This window comes from Eubalaena glacialis, chromosome 12, assembly GCF_028564815.1.
Source record: "Eubalaena glacialis isolate mEubGla1 chromosome 12, mEubGla1.1.hap2.+ XY, whole genome shotgun sequence".
Classification (NCBI taxonomy): domain Eukaryota; kingdom Metazoa; phylum Chordata; class Mammalia; order Artiodactyla; family Balaenidae; genus Eubalaena; species Eubalaena glacialis.
In genome coordinates this window covers 100,183,813-100,203,058 of record NC_083727.1, presented here as the reverse complement: position 1 = coordinate 100,203,058, position 19,246 = coordinate 100,183,813, and the positions used below count along the sequence as shown (strand labels likewise).

The 19,246-nt window shown below is 41.3% G+C and overlaps 1 protein-coding gene across 5 annotated transcripts in view; it reads right to left on the bottom strand.

The window, feature by feature from the left end:
- MEI4 (meiotic double-stranded break formation protein 4) overlaps positions 1 to 19,246 on the bottom strand; it is a 230,445-nt gene that overhangs the window by 151,012 nt on the left and 60,187 nt on the right. For all 5 annotated transcript variants that reach the window (XR_009702933.1, XR_009702934.1, XM_061207358.1 and 2 more), the window contains exon 3: positions 1,620 to 2,155. Coding sequence is in view for 3 of the 5 variants with exons in the window: in XM_061207358.1 (XP_061063341.1) it covers positions 1,620 to 2,155 (536 nt within the window). In the remaining 2 variants the exon portion in view is untranslated. The remainder of the gene's footprint in view (positions 1 to 1,619; positions 2,156 to 19,246) is intronic.

Below are 19,246 nucleotides of genomic sequence, written 5' to 3'. Positions count from 1 at the left end.
ATCTCAGATAGATACCATGGAAAATCTGATATTTAATTCCTGATTGACCATATTAGGTAGAAAAAAATTTCAGTTTCCTAGACAGAAAATTCAGTATCTTTCAAAATGCCAAAAGCTTAATTGTAAAGTTTTCTATAATACTGATCAAATCATACCTTAATAGAGAAGGGAAGAAGAGATGGATGTGCAACAAATTAGCTTATTAGTTCAATTTTGTCAGAGATTTGAAAATTCAGGTAAAGCCGATATTGTACAAAAACTCTGAGCATTAGATAATGACACTGGGAACAAACACGAGACAGAGAGGTATCAGAAAAAACAAGGTCCAACAACCTTGTGAACCTTTACCCAATGAAACGTAGTAAATAAGTTAAATGGACCTTTTAGTCTCCTCTGATATTTTTAGTAGTCAATTAAAAAAGATTAAAATATGAAGGCATTTACAACCATCCCAAAAGATCAGATAGTGAAGAAGATAGAAAGTAATACCAAAAAGAAACTCTCCATTATGTCTCAAGAGCCAAACAACAAAACAACTTCAGGTTACTTCAATGTCACCTGTAAGAAAAGAATCCCCGAGTCAACTTTTCTAAGCCCTGTTAAGTAAATAAGAAAAACAAAAACCAAAACAATGCCATATAGTATCTGTTCCTCAGCCAATGTATTCAATTAACCCACATCTGCAGTGGGTCCATGGGGTATTATGCCACTTACAAGGGAAATTCTAACAGAAGAGAAAAACAGTCTTTGACCTCCAGGCATCTGCTAGTCAATGCCAGAAAAAGAACAAACTCAATACAGTACAGGTAATCCATCCTGAGGAATTTAATGGTCATAGACGTTACAGATTGGAAAACCAAAAGTATAAGTGGTGTTTTGAAAAGCATTGAGACTTTTTGAGCAATAGGAAGTAAATGTAGGCAGGGGAAAACAAAAGAGAAGTATCCAGGGCTTCCTTGGTGGCGCAGTGGTTGAGAATCCGCCTGCCAATGCAGGGGACACGGGTTCGATCCCTGGTCCGGGAAGATCTCACATGCTGCGGAGCAACTAAGCCCGTGTGCCACAACTACTGAGCCTGCGCTCTAGAGCCCATGAGTCACAACTACTGAGCTTGCGCTCTAGAGCCCGCGTGCCACAACTACTGAAGCTCACGTGCCTAGAGCCCATGCTCCACAATGAGAGAAGCCACGGCAATGAGAAGCCCGCGCACTGCAACGAAGAGTAGCCCCGGCTCGCCGCAACTAGAGAAAGCCCACGCGCAGCAACGAAGACCCAACACAGCCAAAAATAAATAAATAATTTTTTTTTTTTTTTTTTTTAAAGAGAAGTATCCAAAGATACCAATAAAAAAAACAGGGAAGGTAACTCAAAGTGGAGAAGCATAAGCTTGAAAGCAAAGGCATCTATGGAGAGAACAAAGCTGTGGCATCAGAGGCCACAGCTGGGTCGTGAGGACCCAAGCAGATGTTGCTGGGTCAGAACTCCAGATGGCTGCAAAACAAGGTCCAACTGGAGACTGAGCCACGAGGCCACGGGACCACAACAGGCACTACCCAGTGGGCGTACTCACCCAAACTACTGACATGGTATTTCATTCATAGAAAAGATGTATTACTTACCCGATTGATATGGCTGTTCCTTGAAATAACCTGTAGCAGGGTCTTCTCAAATTCTTCCAACTTCTTGGAACACTTTTTAAGAATATGATTAGATAAGTTACAATCACTGATCAGTCTAGCTAAAGTATCCACAGCTTTGATCCAAAAGCTTGAACAAGGAAGTTTGGGTTCTTGGTAAAAAGTGATCAAGCCATCCAGCAACTGAAAAACAGAATCGGATACTGTGGAAGAGGCGTTTTCAAAGTGGCTTAAGTCAGTTTTCAGACTCTCTGACTCGGTCAAGGTCTTCAGCCCAAGCAGATGTTGCAAGAACTGCATGTGAGAAGACAGAGGCTTTTCCAGAGGAGCACAAGGTCTGCTCACAATGGGCAGTGGCGGGAAGGGGGTGGAGATGCAGCTCTCCCCAGAATGCTCGGTCATCTCTGAAGGTTCAGTTCTCTGCTCATTTGATAAACCGCACCCAGAATCTTCCAGCAGAGTCGAAGTGTTTTCAGAACTTCTAGGTTCCTGAGCCTGCAACTGGGAAGATGGACCTCCTGAAAGAGAAAGGAACAGAAGTGTTATCTTTCTGTATCTAATATTTCTTTTTTTTTTTTTTTTGCTGCACCGCACAGCATGTGGGATCTTAGTTCCCCGACCAGGGATCGAACCTGCGTCCCCTGCTTTGGAAGCACAGTCTTAACCATTGGGCCACCAGGGAAGTCCCTAACATTTCTTCATATAAAAACTAGACATTGATTTTTCTAACTTAAAATACTAAATGAAGCATGAAATATGCGTTAAACATTTGAAAAGCAGTAGTATAAAAATTGATAGAGGAGAAACTGTGAATGAAATTGCTTAGACTGACTGCAGACAAGGTCTTTATCTGGTAGAAAGCACAGATGATTCACCCATGTTTTGTCAAGTCTCCCAGTCAAGGCCATGCTTGAAAGATACAGAGGAGAGACCACGAAACCTGAAGGAGGTCACTGTCTGGTATAGATTCCAACAGGTACCTGCAAAACAACAGGTGTATGTAAGATAGAGATATGCTCAGGGCACTATGAAAATAGGAGGACCACTGAACAGCCCACCCCAGTTAGATCAGTGCCTCCTGGAAGAAATGATGGTAGAACTAATTTATAACACATAAGCAAGAATTCCAAGTTAAAAAGTTGGGGGAATGGAGGAAGAGAAGAGAATTCCATCTACCAAAGGGTACGCACAAAAGCACAACTTAAGAAGGAAAAGAAAAGTACTGTATATATAAGGACCCACCAGTAGTTTCATGTTCCTTTTACAGAAAATATAAGGCAAGATATTAAGTTGGAGAAATACGTAGAGGCCGGTCACAAAAGATCTTAAAAGAGATATTAAGGACCTCAGAATTTATATGTAGAGTGTAGAGTGAGTGTAATTTGGAAAAATTATCTATATACCCACACATATACCTAATATACAAAAATAAATATATAAACAATGTATATATGTATGTGTACTTATTTATAATTATTCAAGTATATCTATCTATATCTATGTATATATATATATATGTGTGTGTGTGTGTGTGTGTGTGTGTGTGTGTGTATGTCACAGATCCTTGAAACTATATATATAACCACCAGAATTTTCTGACATCAGCTGAGACATACTGCAGTTCAGGCTTAACTTAGCAACTTTAGGTCATTCTGTGACAGAGTTGCCATCGTAAACACAAAAAGGCTGTTGTTTGTAAAATGATTATCAGTAAAACGTACACACAACATTCTCACTGAATGTTCTACAGCACATGCATATATCTATGCAACCACGTTTGAGAAATACTGATGTCAGCAGTGGAAGCAGCAATAGGACAATAAACAGTATAACGTAGGAAAGTGAAGTGGTCGTATTTTCATTTCACAGGTCACTCTATGGGCTTTGTGAAGGGCACACTGGAGAAGGACCCAATGAGACACTGAAAGATCAGTTCAGAGTCACCCCTATCAGTCCTGATATCAAGTGATGAGAGAAATGAAACAAGCAGTTACAGTGGAAGACTGGAAAGGAAACACAAAGGGAAGCCAGCTGACTGACTGACAGGCATTAGAGTAGAGTGGGAATAAATGCATCCCGTGATTCTGAATTAGGTGACTGGGTGGACGACGGTGCTACCAACTGATCAGTAAAAATACAAACAGAAAAATGGCTTAGGAGAAACAAAGAGAAGCTAGTCTTGGTCATGTAAACTTGGAAGCAACCAGAGGAAATCTAGGTGAAGATATTCACCTGGAAATTGGCCACATGAGCCAAAGGATGGGGAAAAGGTCTAGACTGAAACTACATTTTAGGAGTCATCAGTGTGCAGGTGGGATCTGGAAGGATGAAAGTGGTAACGACCACTCGAGGAGAGGATGAGCAGTGACCAGAGCAGAGGCTCCAAGAGGGACCCTGAGAAGCATCAATCTGAGGGCTGAGTAGAGAAAAGACAATCATCAGGGAGACAGAGAAGGAACAATTAAAGAGGTACAAGTAGAATAAAAACAACAGTGTCATGAAAGGCTAGGGAATAGTTTCAAGGAGAATTACACGCAGGAGGGAAGTCCAGTAAAATAAAGAGCTAAAAAAACATGTCGGAATTACCAGCTAGAAAATCACCAGTGATCATGTCCAAAGCAGCTTCGGTCAGTCGGGGTGGTGGGCAGAAGCCACAGTGAGCGGACCGAAGAGTGATGGGGAAAGTCACAAAGACAGCGAAGAGTGGCGAAGGCTTCTGAGGACCTGGATCGGGACAGCTTAACACAGAGAGTGACTGCAGGCAAACATGGCCGGACACACTGGGAGAAACACGAGCAATTATAGATTATGAAGAAAAAAACTGGAGAAGCAAAAGCTGGAGGCAGGAGAGAAAACAGGTGGGGCATGACTCGGGAGCAGGCGGAAGGAGATGGAGTCGAGAACCAGTGGATGGGTTGCACTTACTGATGAGGAAGGAGTTTTTTCCCCCCCAGGCTGAAGGAAATAGGATGAGGATGTACAGGGATGTAAAAATACCCCTGGCACATAGGAAGTTAAAGGAGATCTCACCCAACAGTCTTTTTCAAATTTTTTTTAAGTTGGAGATAGGGGACACTAGTTGAACAGGACATAAGAACAATGGCAAAAGCAGCATCCTCTCCCTGCCCCTCCATAACTTGGAAATCTATCTAATTTACTGCTCTTTTTTCCTTCAGTAAAATGAGAAGCTGATGAGGCAGAATCAGAGGATTAAGCTTTAACTTAGCGTGCATTCATTTAACAAGTGTCTACTATGACCACTACAAATGTGCAAATATGTGCTTGGGAATTATCACTACAGTATCTGCACTCCAAGTTAGGGAGGTGATGCAGCAAATTCCCAAATGTGGTGGTACCCAGAGCAGTGGACCGTCAGCAACATGTTTAACGACATGTGGCTATTTCTATATTAAAACAGGCAGACAACATGTTCCTTGTAAGCCAACAGACACTTTCTTTTTCTTAGGAGCAAGGAAAAACATTTGAAATAACTTCTCAAGACATCCATCTCACTCTGCACACAAGTAAAACAGGGAGTACTACGGTAATTATTCAGGTAGATTACATATTTCTTTCACAAAACTCAAAAAGGTTCTCCACTAAGAAAGTGAACACAAGTTTAAATATTTTATTAACCTACTCAGTTTTCCAGCAAAGTAAGCTGAACTTCACAGGTGATGATTTCAGGGAAGACTCATAAAATGAATTCTCCCAACAACTAAGTGGGGAAGCAAAAGCTGCTTTCTTGTTTCCGCTTCTCACTCACTCCTCACTGGTGTGCCTTTGGGCAAGTAATTATCATGCCATCTCACCTCCAGGTGCTCACAGGTGCAAATTTGAAGGGAGTAGTTCTAACCACGCATGGGCTCTGGTGATAGGAATACACAAAACCAAGTACCATTCTTCCTCTCTGGTTTGTTTCTGTGTCCTCAGAAAAGAGTGATAAGGCCATACGCTGAGGATGACAATGTGGAGACCACATGCAGAGCAGCCTCTCAGCGCCCTAAAGGAGCTCAGGGCTCCACAGGAGAGGACCACAAGGAGCTGTTACACAACGAGGCTCACAGTATTAAAGTCATGCTACCAAATCGAAGAAAAGAATCTATATTCACATTTCACTTTACAAAGTAGCTCCAGGGAATAATTCAGTTGTTCAGAGGAACCCTGGAAAGTATGCTGTTATCCCTAATTTACCAATAAGGACATAAACACAGGCTCAACTTGATGAAGAGGCCTGAGAAAAGCCACACAGTGAGCAAGGAAAACCAAGCCTTCTGTTTCAAGGCCTTCCAACCACGGCAAAGAGGCCTGTGTGTTTCCATACCAGCTTCTGTACATTTCCACTATGGCACTCATCAATTTCTTCTTTTTTTTTTTTTTTTTTAATAAATTTATTTATTTATTTACTTTTGGCTGCATTGGGTCTTCCTTCGTTGCTGCACGCGGGCTTTCTCTAGTTGCGGTGAGCGGGGGCTACTCTTCGTTGCGGTGCGCAGTCTTCTCATTGCGGTGGCTTCTCTTGTTGCGGAGCATGGGCTCTAGGTGTGCGGGCTTCAGTAGTTGTGGCACGCGGGCTCAATAGTTGTGGCTCGCGGGCTCTAGAGCGCAGGCTCAGTAGTTGTGGCGCACGGGCTTAGTTGCTCCGTGGCATGTGGGATCTTCCCGGACCAGGGCTTGAACCTGTGTCTCCTGCATTGGCAGGCGGATTCTTAACCACTGTGCCACCAGGGAAGCCCCCATCAATTTCTATATGTTATCTACTTGTTTCTGAGCTCCTGAATGGCAGAAGTCCTGTCTCTTGTCATCTTTGTGGTCCCCTCACTGAGTAATGTTATCATCTGTAGAAGACACCTTATCAGGGGAAATACTTAGGGCAACAACCTGCTGCTGGCTGAGACAGACCTCCTCTCATCCCTCAATATTCACGGTGCACCACGATCTTACACCAAACCGCGACAACTACATACACAGATAAGAGAAATCAAACAGAATAGATAGAAAGGCAGACAGAAAGAATATGGTTATTCCAATAATAACTGACAATGTCTCAGAGTACTTGCTAACAAAAAGCCAATAATTTACTTTTTATAGTATCTACTACTTCTGGTAACCAATAACCAATTAATTTCCTCTTCTATTTGTCCTCAGTGATGAAACTGTGTAGAATGCAAACAGCATTAGCACTGGAAACCAACACTTTCAGGTTGGAAACACCTCACTGCCTACTAAATAAAGTAGATAATAGTGGGCAAATGTTCCTATTGTATATATGCTTATAAAATGGAAAAGACAAACAGGGAAAAAGCTTTCCTAGAGAGGATTAAACATTTTCAGTGATACTGAATATATTAACAGGTTATAATCTTGCAATAGTCATAAATGAAATATTTATTCATAAAACAAGATTTTTAAATATCCACCCTTATTTGGGTAACACAGAGCATGGAAACAGAAAAGATCCCTGTCTCTTTAAATGAATCTTACATAACCACAATCAGATTTCACTCATTTGCTTGGATGACTTTTCTCAACATAAATCGCAAAGCATGGCTAACAAAGCATCATACCCAAAGGAGAGGAGAGAAAATGAAGCCATGCTCCTGCAACTTTTTGTAATTCCTGTTGTTCCAGGAGGGATTAAGGTAAAGCAGAAGTCAAATGATGCTTCTTTCTTCTTACTGGGCTAAAGGGACTGAGGACTGTAATTTCCCTCCAAGTCACTGGATATGATCTAATTAACATGTGTGTTATTAGATTTAAAAGAGATAATAAACTACACACACACACAAACTGATCAAGCACAGTCTAGTACATATGAAATGCAAATATTATCTATATTGTTAAATGCTTATAGATATCAAGAATCTAAATTATGCTGAAGTGTGAAACCATATACAAAAGTACATGAAATAAGATAGCAATTAAAACTACAGATTCTGCCTAAAATATTCTATAGTCTCTCTCATACACTGGATCCCACAGACCTTCTATTCCACTTTACTGGACCCTTAAATCTTCCATTTTCTTGCAGTTGTTAACTTCCACTTTAATCCACTCACCATTTCAGAGTGGATCGCAAGCATATTTAACAAAACAGAGCCAGTGCCCTCTTGCCACACATCCTGCCCTAGAAATGCTCACCCTTGAACAGTAAATATACATTCTGCTGTCCCCCCAAAATATTCACACCCACATCAATTTTTCATGCCTTTTCTCATCCATTTCCACAGTTCCTACTTCATTTATAAAAGAACCAGTTGTTTAAAATGCATCTTTACACCTTGCAAACCCCATGAACTCTATGTTTGTAAAACTGAACAAGTCATCTTCACACTCTGCACACACAAACAACACAATTTATGTTTCTCCTACGTACTATCTATGTCAGCTGACAGCAGGACTATTCCTCCAGTCACCAGGCCTGGGGAGAGGGACCATCCTCACCCCGCTCTTTTTCCTATCCTACACACACACTGCAATGCCACATTATGTTGGTTCTACCTTCTGCACGTGTGTAAGTCAGGACAATCCAGAGAAACAGAACCAATAGGGTAGAAAGAGAGACAAGGAAGTAAATTTATTACGAGGAATTGGCTCACGTGATTATGGAAACTGAGAAATTCCTAGATCTGCAGTCAGCAAGCTGCAGCCCCAGGAGAGCTGATGGTGTGAGTTCCCGTCTGAAATTCAGCAGGTTCCAGACCCAAGAAGAGCCAAGGTTTCAGTTCAGTTTGAGTCCAAAGGCAGGAAAATACAGACATCCCAGCTCAGAACCAGTCAGGCAGGAGGACTTCTCTCTCAGGCAGCATTTCTGTTCTACTCAGGAGGTCAACAGACTGGATAAGGCCCATCCACACCAGGGAGGGCAACCCACTTTACTCAGCCTGCTGACTCAAATGTTAATCTCAGCTATAAACACCCTGACAGATGCATCCAAAATAATACTTGACCAAATATCTAGGCACCAGTTCTGAGTCTGTCCTTCTTTAGTTCCTTCCACCATAACCACCTCTTGCGCTGATTAATGCAATACGCTTGCCTAACTGATCTACCTGTCTCTAGTTCTGTCCTGTTCTAGACCATATTCTGACCGGCCCTCATGAGAATCACCCCACTAAAATACTAGTTTGATCACAACCATAACACCTTCCAAAGGTTTCCCTTACTTACGTGATAGAGTCCTCTCAGTTCCTCAGCGTGGCCCACAAAACACCCCTGCCGCTATTCCAGTTGCACCTCCATCCTCACTCGTATTTACATGCAAGCAATATTAAACCACTTATGGTTTACCAAAACACACCAAACTAATTCAGGCAACCATGCATTCGCACAAGGTGTTCCCACCATCTGGTGTGTGCTTCTACTATAACCCAGAGATGGACTGATTCTGCAAACCCTGCTTCAAAATCCTCTGTGAACCCATTGCTGCTCTCCCCAGGGATGGGAAATCACCCCCATTCTGGGTTATCTCGCACTTTGCTTCTATTACCACTCATCAAACCGTTTTTAATTTATTAGTGACTCACTAATGGAAAGGAGAGATTCTTGAGGGTAGACGCAGAGTTTACTAATCTAGGTATTTCTGTTGACTGATGCCCGCCTTCCCATATAGTTAGAAATAGTTTGAAAACTTGTTGAATATATATATTAAGAAAAAGTAAAATCAAATAGTGTCTCTTCAAGTACACTAAAATGTCATCACAGGTAGATATGGTTTGTCCCTAGTATGATTCCTTAAGTTTATTTATTTTTTTAATTAGTTATCTATTTTATACATATTAGTGTATATATGTCCATCCCAATCTCCCAATTCATCCCACCACCACGCCCCCTACACCTCCCCCCTTGGTGTCCGTACATTTGTTCTCTACATCTGTGTCTCTATTTCTGCCTTGCAAACCGGTTCATCTGTGCCATTTTTCTAGATTCCACATATATGCGTTAATATACGCTTTTTGTTTTTCTCTTTCTAACTTACTTCACTCTGTATAACAGTCTCTAGATCCATCCACGTCTCTGCAAATGACCCAATTTTGTTCCTTTTTATGGCTGAGTAATATTCCATTGTATATATGTACCACATCTTCTTTATCCATTCATCTGTCGATGGGTATTTAGGGTGCTTCCATGATCTAGCTATTGTAAACAGTGCTGCAATGAACACTGGGCTGCATGTGTCTTTTTGAATTATGGTTTTCTCTGGATATATGCCCAGTAGTGAGATTGCTGGGTCATACAGTAATTCTATTTTTAGTTTTTTAAGGAACCTCCATACTGTTCTCCATAGTGGCTATATCAATTTACATTCCCACCAACAGTGCAAGAGGGTTCCCTTTTCTCCACACCCTCTCCAGCATTTGTGGTTTGTAGACTTTTTGATGATGCCCATGCTAACCATTGTGAGGTGATACCTCATTGTACTTTTGATTTACATTCTCTAATAATTAGTGACATTGAGCAGCTTTTCATGTGCTTCTTGGCCATCTGTATGTCTTCTTTGGAGAAACGTCTATTTAGGTCTTCTGCCCATTTTTTGATTGGGTTTTTTTTTTTTTTTAATATTGAACTGCATGAGCTGTTTATATATTTTGGAGATTAATCCTTTGTCCGTTGATTTGTTTGCAAATATTTTCTCCCATTCTGAGGGTTGTCTTTTCGTCTTGTTTATAGTTTCCTTTGCTGTGCAAAAGCTCTTAAGTTTCATTAGGTCCCATTTGTTTATATTGATTTTTATTTCCATTTCTCTAGAAGGTGGGTCAAAAAGGATCTTGCTGTGATTTATGTCATAGAGTGTTCTGGCTATGTTTTCCTCTAAGAGTTCTATAGTGTCCAGTCTTACACTTAGGTCTTTAATCCATTTTGAGTTTATTTTTGTGTATGGTGTTAGGGAGTGTTCTAATTTCATTCTTTTACATGTAGCTGCCCAGTTTTCCCAGCACGACTTATTGAAGAGACAGTCTTTTCTCCATTGTATATCCTTGCCTCCTTTGTCATAGATTAGTTGACCATGGGTGCATGGGTTTATCTCTGGGCTTAATATCCTGTTCCATTGATCCATATTTCTGTTTTTGTGCCAGTACCATATTGTCTTGATTACTGTAGCTTTGTAATATAGTCTGAAGTCAGGGAGTCTGATTCCTCCAGCTCCATTTTTTTCCCTCAACACTGCTTTGGCTATTCGGGGTCTTCTGTGTCTCCATACAAATTTTAAGATTTTTCGTTCTAGTTCTGTAAAAAATTCCATTGGCAACTTGATAGGGATTGCACTGAATCTGTAGATTGCTTTGGGTAGTATAGGCATTTTAACAATATTGATTCTTCCAATCCAAGAACATGGTATTTCGCTCCATCTGTTTCTGTCATCTTTGATTTCTTTCATCAGTGTCTTATAGTTTTCTGAGTACAGGTCTTTTACCTCATTAGGTAGGTTTATTCCTAGGTATTTAATTCTTTTTGTTGCGACGGTGAGTGGGATTGTTTCCTTAATTTCTCTTTCAGATTTTTCATCATTAGTGTATAGGAATGCAAGAGATTTCTGTGCATTAATTTTGTATTCTTTATTTTGAAGTCTATTTTATCTGATATGAGTATTGCTACTTCACCAAATTCATTGATTAGCTCTAGTAGTTTTCTGGTAGCATCTTCAGGATTCTCTATCTATAGTATCATGTCATCTGCAAACAGTGACAGTTTTACTTCTTCTTTTCCAATTTGTATTCCTTTTATTTCTTTTCTTCTCTGATTGCCGTGGCTGGAACTTCCAAAATTATGTTGAATAATAGTGGCGAGAGTGGACATCCTTGTCTTGGGCCTGATCTTAGAGGAAATGCTTTCAGTTTTTCATCATTGAGAATGATATTTGCTGTGGGTTTGTCATATATGGCCTTTATTATGTTGAAGTAGGTTCCCTCTATGCCCAATTTCTGGAGAGTTTCTTATCATAAATGGGTGCTGAATTTTGTCAAAAGCTTTTTCTGCATCTATTGAGATGATCATATGGTTTTTATTCTTCAATTTGTTAATATGGTGTATCACATTGACTGATTTGCATATATTGAAGAATCCTTGCATTCCTGGGATAAACCCCACTTGATCATGGTGTATGATCCTTTTAATGTGCTGTTGGATTCTGTTTGCTAGCATTTTGTTGAGAATTTTTGCATCTATATTCATCAGTGATATTGGTCTGTAATTTTCTTTTTTTGTAGTATCTTTGTCTGGTTTTGGTATCAGGGTGATGGTGGCCTCCTAGAACGAGTTTGGGAGTGTTACTTCCTCTGCAATTTTTTGGAAGAGTTTGAGAAGGATGGGTGTATGTCTCCTCTAAATGTTTGATAGAATTCACCTGTGAAGCCATCTGGTCCTGGACTTTTGTTTGTTGGAAGATTTTATTCACAGTTTCAACATCATTACTTGTGACTGGTCTGTTCATATTTTCTATTGCTTCCTGCTTCAGTGTTAGAAGGTTATACCTTACTAAGAACTTGTCCATTTCTTCCAGGCTGTCCATTTTATTGGCATAGAGTTGCCCGTAGTAGTCTCTTATGATGCTCTGTATTTCTGTGGTGTCTGTTGTAACTTCCCCTTTATCATTTCTAATTTTGATTTGAGTCCTCTCCCTCTTTTTCTTGATGAGTCTGGCTAATGGTTTATCAATTTTGTTTATCTTCTCAAAGAAACAGCTTTTAGTTTTATTGATTTTTGCTATTGTTTTCTGTGTTTCTATTTCACTTATTTCTGCTCTGATCTTTAAGATTTCTTTCCTTCTGCTAACTTCGGGCATTGTTTGTTCTTTTCTCTCTATTTCATTTAGGTGTTAGGTTAGATTGTTTATTTGATATTTTTCTTGTTTCTTGATGTAGGATTGTATTGCTATAAACTACCCTCTTAGGACTGCTTTTGTTGCATCCCATAGGTTTTGGATCGTCGTGTTTTCATTGTCATTTGTCTCTAGGTATTTTTTGATTTCCTGTTTGATTTCTTCAGTGATCCCTTGGTTACTTAGTAATGTACTGTTTAGCCTCCATGTGTTTGTGTTTTTTACGGTTTTTTCCCTGTAATTGATTTCTAATCTCATAGCTTTGTGGTCGGAAAAGGTGACTGATATGATTTCAATTTTCTTAAATTTACCGAGGTTTGATATGTGACCCAAGATGTGATCTATGCTGGAGAATGTTCCATGTCCACTTGAGAAGAAAGTGTAATCTGCTGGTTTTGGATGGAATGTCCTATAAATATCAATTAAATCTATCTGGTCTATCATGTCATGTAAAGCTTATGTTTCCTTATTAATTTTTTGTCTGGATGATCTGTCCATTGGTGTAAGTGTGGTGTTAAAGTCCCCCACTATTATTGCATTACTGGCGATTTCCTCTTTTATAGCTGTTAGCATTTGCCTTATGCATGGAAGTGCTCCTTTGTTGGGTGCATATATATTTATAATTGTTATATCTTCTTCTTGGATTGATCCCTTGATCATTATGTAGTGTCCGTCCTTGTCTCTTATAACATTCTTTATTTTAAAGTCTACTTTATCTGATATGAGTATTGCTACTCCAACTTTCTTTTGATTTGAATTTGCATGGAATATCTTTTTCCATCCCCTCACTTTCAGTCTGTATGTATCCCTAGGTCTGAAGTGGGTCTCTTGTAGACAGCACACATACGGATCTTGTTTTTGTATCCATTTAGCGAGCCTATGTCTTTTGGTTGGAGCATTTAATCCACTCACATTTAAGGTAATTATCAATATGTATGCTCCTATTACCATTTTCTTAATTGTCTTGGGTTTGTTTTTATAGGTTCTTTTCTTCCCTTTTGTTTCCCACTTAGAGAAGTTCCCTTAGCATTTGTTGTAGAGCTAGTTTGGTGGTGCTGAATTCTCTTAGCTTTTGCTTGTCTGTAAAGCTTTTGATTTCTCCATCAAATCTGAATGAGATCCTTGCCGGGTAGAGTAATCTTGGTTGTAGGTTATTCCCTTTCATCACTTTAAATATATCGTGCCACTCCTGGCTTGTAGAGTTGCTGCTGAGAAATCAGCTGTTATCGTTATGGGACTTCCACTGTATATTATTTGTCATTTTTCCCTTGTTGCTTTTAATAATTTTTCTTTGTCTTTAATTTTTGTCAATTTGATTACTATGTGTCTTGGCGTGTTTGTCCTTGTGTTTATCCTGCCTGGGGCCCTATGCACTTCCTGGCCTTGTGTGGCTATTTCCCTTCCCATGTTAGGGAAGTTTTTGACTATAATCTCTTCAAATATTTTCTCCGTTCCTTTTTCTCTTTCTTCTCCTTCTGGGACCCCTAAAATGCAAATGTTGGTGCATTTAATGTTGTCCCAGAGGTCTCTTAAGCTGTCTTCATTTCTTTTCATTCTTTTTTCTTTATTCTACGTTGCAGCAGTGATTTCCACCATTCTGTCTTCCAAGTCACTTATTCGTTCCTCTGTCTCAGTTATTCTGCTATTGATTCCTTCTAGTGTATTTTTCATTTCAGTTTTTGTATTGTTCATCTCTGTTTGTTCTTTAATTCTTCTAGGTCTTTGTTAAACATTTCTTGCATCTTCTAGATCTTTGTCTCCATTCTTTATTTGAGGTCCTGGGTCATCTTCACTATCATTACTCTGAATTCTTTTTCTGGAAGGTTGCCTACGTCCACTTCATTTAGTCGTTTTTCTGGGGTTTCATTTTGTTCCTTCATCTGGTACATAGCCCTCTGCCTTTTCATCTTGTCTATCTTTCTGTGAACGTGATTTTCGTTCAATAGTCTGCAGGATTGTAGCTCTTCTTGCTTCTGCTGTCTGCCCTCTGGTGGATGAGGCTATCTAAGAGGCTTCTGCAAGCTTCCTGGTGGGAGGGACTGGTGGTGGGTAGAGCTGGGTGTTGCTCTGGTAGGCAGAGCTCAGTAAAACTTTAATCGGCTTGTCTGCTGATGGGTGGGGCTGAGTTCCCTCCCTGTTGGTTGTTTGGCCTGAGGCAACCCTGCACTGGAGCCTACAGGTTCTTTGGTGGTGCTAGTGGTGGACTCCAGGAGGGCTCACGCCGAGGAGTACTTCCCAGAACTTCTGCTGCCAGTGTCCTTGTCCCTGCAGTGAGCCACAGCCACCCCCCATCTCTGCAGGAAACCCTCCAACACTAGCAGGTAGGTCTGATTCAGTCTCCTATGGGGTCACTGCTCCTTCCCCCTGGGTTCTGATGCACACACTATTTTGTGTGTACCCTCCAAGAGTGGAGTCTCTCTTTCCCCCATTCCTGTCGAAGTCCTGCAATCAAATCCCGCTAGCCTTCAACATCTGATTCTCTGGGAATTCCTCCTCCCGTTGCTGGACCCCCAGGTTGGGAAGCCTGACGTGGGGCTCAGAACCTTCACTCCAGTGGGTGGACTTCTGTGGTATAAGTGTTCTCCAGTCTGTGAGTCACCCACCCAGCAGTTATGGGATTTGATTTTATTGTGATTGCGCCCCTCCTACCGTCTCACTGCAGCTTCTCCTTTGTCTTTGGATGTGGGGTATCTTTTCTGGTGTTCCAGTGTCTTCCTGTTATTGATTGTTCAGCAGTTAGTTGTGATGTCGGTGCTCTTGCAAGAGGGAGTGAGCACACGTCCTTCTACTCCGCCATCTTGAACCAATCTCTAAGTTTAATAATAATCACTCACTTGTACATTGAACAACTTAAAAGTAATGTTTACACCACCTGGTGGCCAATTTGGAAATGCTATTTTAAAATGAATTCATCTTCTAATAGACAATTTTCAGTTTAAAGCAATTGTTTGACTTCTACCTCTGGAAGGATATATTTTAGCATATGACAAAGCATGTTTAAGAAATTCTGACCAAGAAAAGGCTGCAGTTTTGTTTAATCCCTCTCTCGAAGCCTGCATTACAATTCTAAATTTGAATACACCAAGACAGGTAGTAATATCAAATGCATGAAATTATAACCTAATGAAATAATTGTCTTAGCTGGACTGTCTTCACTGCATGAGATTCACAAAACAAAACAGTATATTTGTGTGTCTGGCTGGTTCAGGACTATATGACAGTATGATTCCTCCTGCCTTCGGATGCTCAAACTCTTGACTTTCCTGGTTATCCCCATACTCTTTCTCCCAAGTCATCCTCTAGTTCCCAAAGTAAACCATCCTCATGGCTGTGCCTTTGGCTTTCCCCCTCTGTTCTAACTTCCTGGACATCCCCACCTTTCCTACAGCCTCAAAGAATTCCTTTGGGCAGATGATTCTCAAATCTCTATCTCCAATCCTACTCCTCTCCCAAGCTCAAGCCCCTAGGTATCTTGATGTGACTTGACCTCTGAACATTAAACCACAAATGTCCAAAACAAATCATCACCTTCACCTACGCTTGGTCCAGCTTCCAAACAATGGTGCTACGACTTTCCAGTCTCCAATGTTTGAACCCCAAGAGTCAACTCTGACTTCCTCCTTGACCCCCCCTTTACATTCCACTGACAAATAACATGACCCTGCCTCACTCTTCTGCTCCTCGGAATCACTACGTTGGTTCCCCTTTTAGGGCCTTTGTGTTAAACATTCGCTCGGCCTCGGTTGCTCTCCCCACAACCCATCCCTAATTTTCTCAAGGCTGGTTCCTCCTTATCATTCAAGTGTCTGTTTAAAGTCACTTCTTCAGGGAGACCTTCCCTGACCACTCAATCTAAAGATGTCACCAGATCAGCCTCTGTGACATCTCCCTGTTTTAATTCTCTGAATCTCCTTGTCACTGCCTGATCATTTCCTGCTGGTAAAATCTGTCTCAGCCACAAGAATGTGGGCTCTATGAGAGTCTCGGACTGCCTGGTTTACTGCCATATCCCAGAGCCTGGAATACGGAGTAAGAGTTCAATAAATATTGCTCAGTAAATAAAAATCTTTTTATATCACCTCTTTATTTCTATGCCAAAATAATTACATGTCAGATGTGGGCTATGACAATGATGTTCCCATCTCCAATCTCTTCCCTCCCCAAACGATTCTAAACACGGCTGCCCAATTACATTGCCTGAATAATCTTATCCCTCAGGTCACCTAGAGGAATCACTTTCGGAAAGAATACTGCTTGTCACGTGCAGAGCACACACCCCATAAATGTTGGTTTCTCTTCTATTCTCCTGCTGGAAGATCTCCAAAGGCCCCTTACTGCCTATAGAATAAAGTATGTTTTCCACTGGCTGTCACACCTCTTCTTAATAGGCTCCAACCTAGTTTTTCATCTTATTTTCCAGAATACCTCTTCATGCTCCACATGTCCTAGTCAAATTAAACCATTTGCCAGTAGTAGATTCTTGTGTCCCTAATTTACACTGTTCCTTCTTGCCTGAAATACTCTAGTATCCATAGCTTTCTAAATCCTACCCATCCTTCAAGGTCAGCAACTTCCTCCAAAAAGACATTTAAGAGTCCGAGTTCTCTAAGGCAAAAAAAGCACTTTCTCTCTCCTCTGAACATCAGTTATCAATCTCTGGACCACAGAGTCTCACTGGGTACAATAAGTGAAACGATTTTGTTCCCAATAGACTGAGCAGGGCTCAGACCTTATCCCTCTCTGTAATCTTCACTTTGTTTGTAACTGACAGCTAGTGAATAAAAAGGGGCCGATTAAATGAACAAGAGAATTTCTCTAAAGAAAAAGAATTACTGGGATAAAATTAGGAGCTGATAAGAAGAAGTGCCTTCTCTTTGGACGCAACCATTTAGGGGTCAGAGACGTGCAGTGTAGGGAAAATGTAGAGTCCTAATTCCTAACAAATGGCAAGTGTGAGGCTGAGAGATGGTGGATACTTCTACTGATGCCAGTATCACAGCCCTATAGAATAACATGAAAACCATGAAAAGACAACTCACTATCAAGTGAACTGATGACTCCACTGGCATAACTTCCACTCATCAGTGTGTGGGTGTTATGAACACCATGGGGAACTGGCAAAAATAATAAAATGACTGAAGTCAGCAATATGCCATATTCACTGGCCTCCTAGTACTGTGGATGCCAAGCCACACAGCTCTCTACCATCTCGCCCCTGTTAGCTTTCCTGTTGAGATCCCACATACCTTCAATCTCTCCTTGACCAAGCCTCTTCCAAGAGAATTTGCCTGAATTTGTCTTCCACCAAACCGCTGAAAGCACTGCTTTGACTTCAGCTCTTGGCCTCAGGGCTCCCCCTGCCCATAGAGTACACTGCTGAGATGGCACCTTGAAGCTGGCTTGGTCCCCTAGCCTTCCTGCTAGACAACTGAAATTGACATTCATTTCCACCAGATGTGTCCTCTTCACTCTCTTTATCAGAAAACAAAAGCACTGAGATCTTTTACCCAGTTCAAGGTTTCCACAACCATAAAGGGAACACACTAAACATAGGCCTTCCTAGGTACGGTAATCAGAGTTTCCATGGGAGGACTCTAGGAACCTAGGCTTTACACGAACATCTCAGAGAAGTCCCATAATTGAGAAAGCCTCAAAAGCACTGCTTTGCTCTGCTCCCAAATCATGCACTCAGCCCGCTTCGTTAGTTTTTTGCTAGGCTCAAAGCCTCCTGCCTGGGTCTAAGAAGTTACACTGAACTATCTTACAGCAGTGGTTTTCAACCTTGCTGCACATTACAGTGACGTGCATACTAGACCACACCCCATGCCAAGTACATCAGAATCTCCAGAGCTGGGGACCAGATATTAATATTTTTTAAAACTCGCCAAGTGATTCCAGTGTCAGGAACATGACCTTAGATCAATTCATGTTTGTTCTGCTTTCTTAGGAGAGCAGGGGAGTGGGCTGTGCCCCCTTCGTGCCATCACCACCCCTGCCTTCCAACCTCCTAGAAAGGCCTTTCTCCTTCCTCTCTACATGTTCATGTTTAATTCACGTTGAACCTTTCAGAGTTCAGCTGGGATGCCACTCCCTTTACAGGGTTCACCTTTGCCACAGAATTTTCTCTTTTGTAAACGGAGAGCCTCATACAGCCTAGCTGTCTGCTTCCTGCCTTATCCTAAGACAGTGGCACCTGCCTTATGGACCGCAGCCTTGGATTCTACCCAGCAGCCCTGCCTCTCCTCCCATTTATGTTCTCCACACAGCAGCCAGGGCAAGAAGCTTAACACTCCTGCTCAATACCTACCAAAGGATTCCACTCTACTTAAAGTCCTACCCACTGGAACAAGCCCGACATAACCTGTGCTGCTGCCCTGCCTCAGGCCTCCTCCCCCGGCCTCTATCCCTCACTCTGCTCCCCAGCCATGCCGTCCACCTTCTGCTCACTGAGTACACAGGCTACTTCCTGCCTCGGGGCCACTTGGATGACCCTGCTCCTTCAGGAGTCAGCTCCATCGTCTCTGCTTCCCACGAGGTCTCACTGACCACACAGTCTGAGTCGGCAGCCCTGCCCCATCCCCAGACACTACATCACTTCACCCTGGTTTAGCATCTCCACAGCTTTTAACACTCTCAGAATTTTTCCTGCTTATACGTTTACTCGTTATTCTCTGTCCCCCCCCCACGCCATAGGAATATAAATTTTATTTCTTCTGTTGTTTTCATCACCACTCCAGAAATTAAGTTTCTGTGGAATAAAGAAATTTATGAATTAATCAATGAATGAATA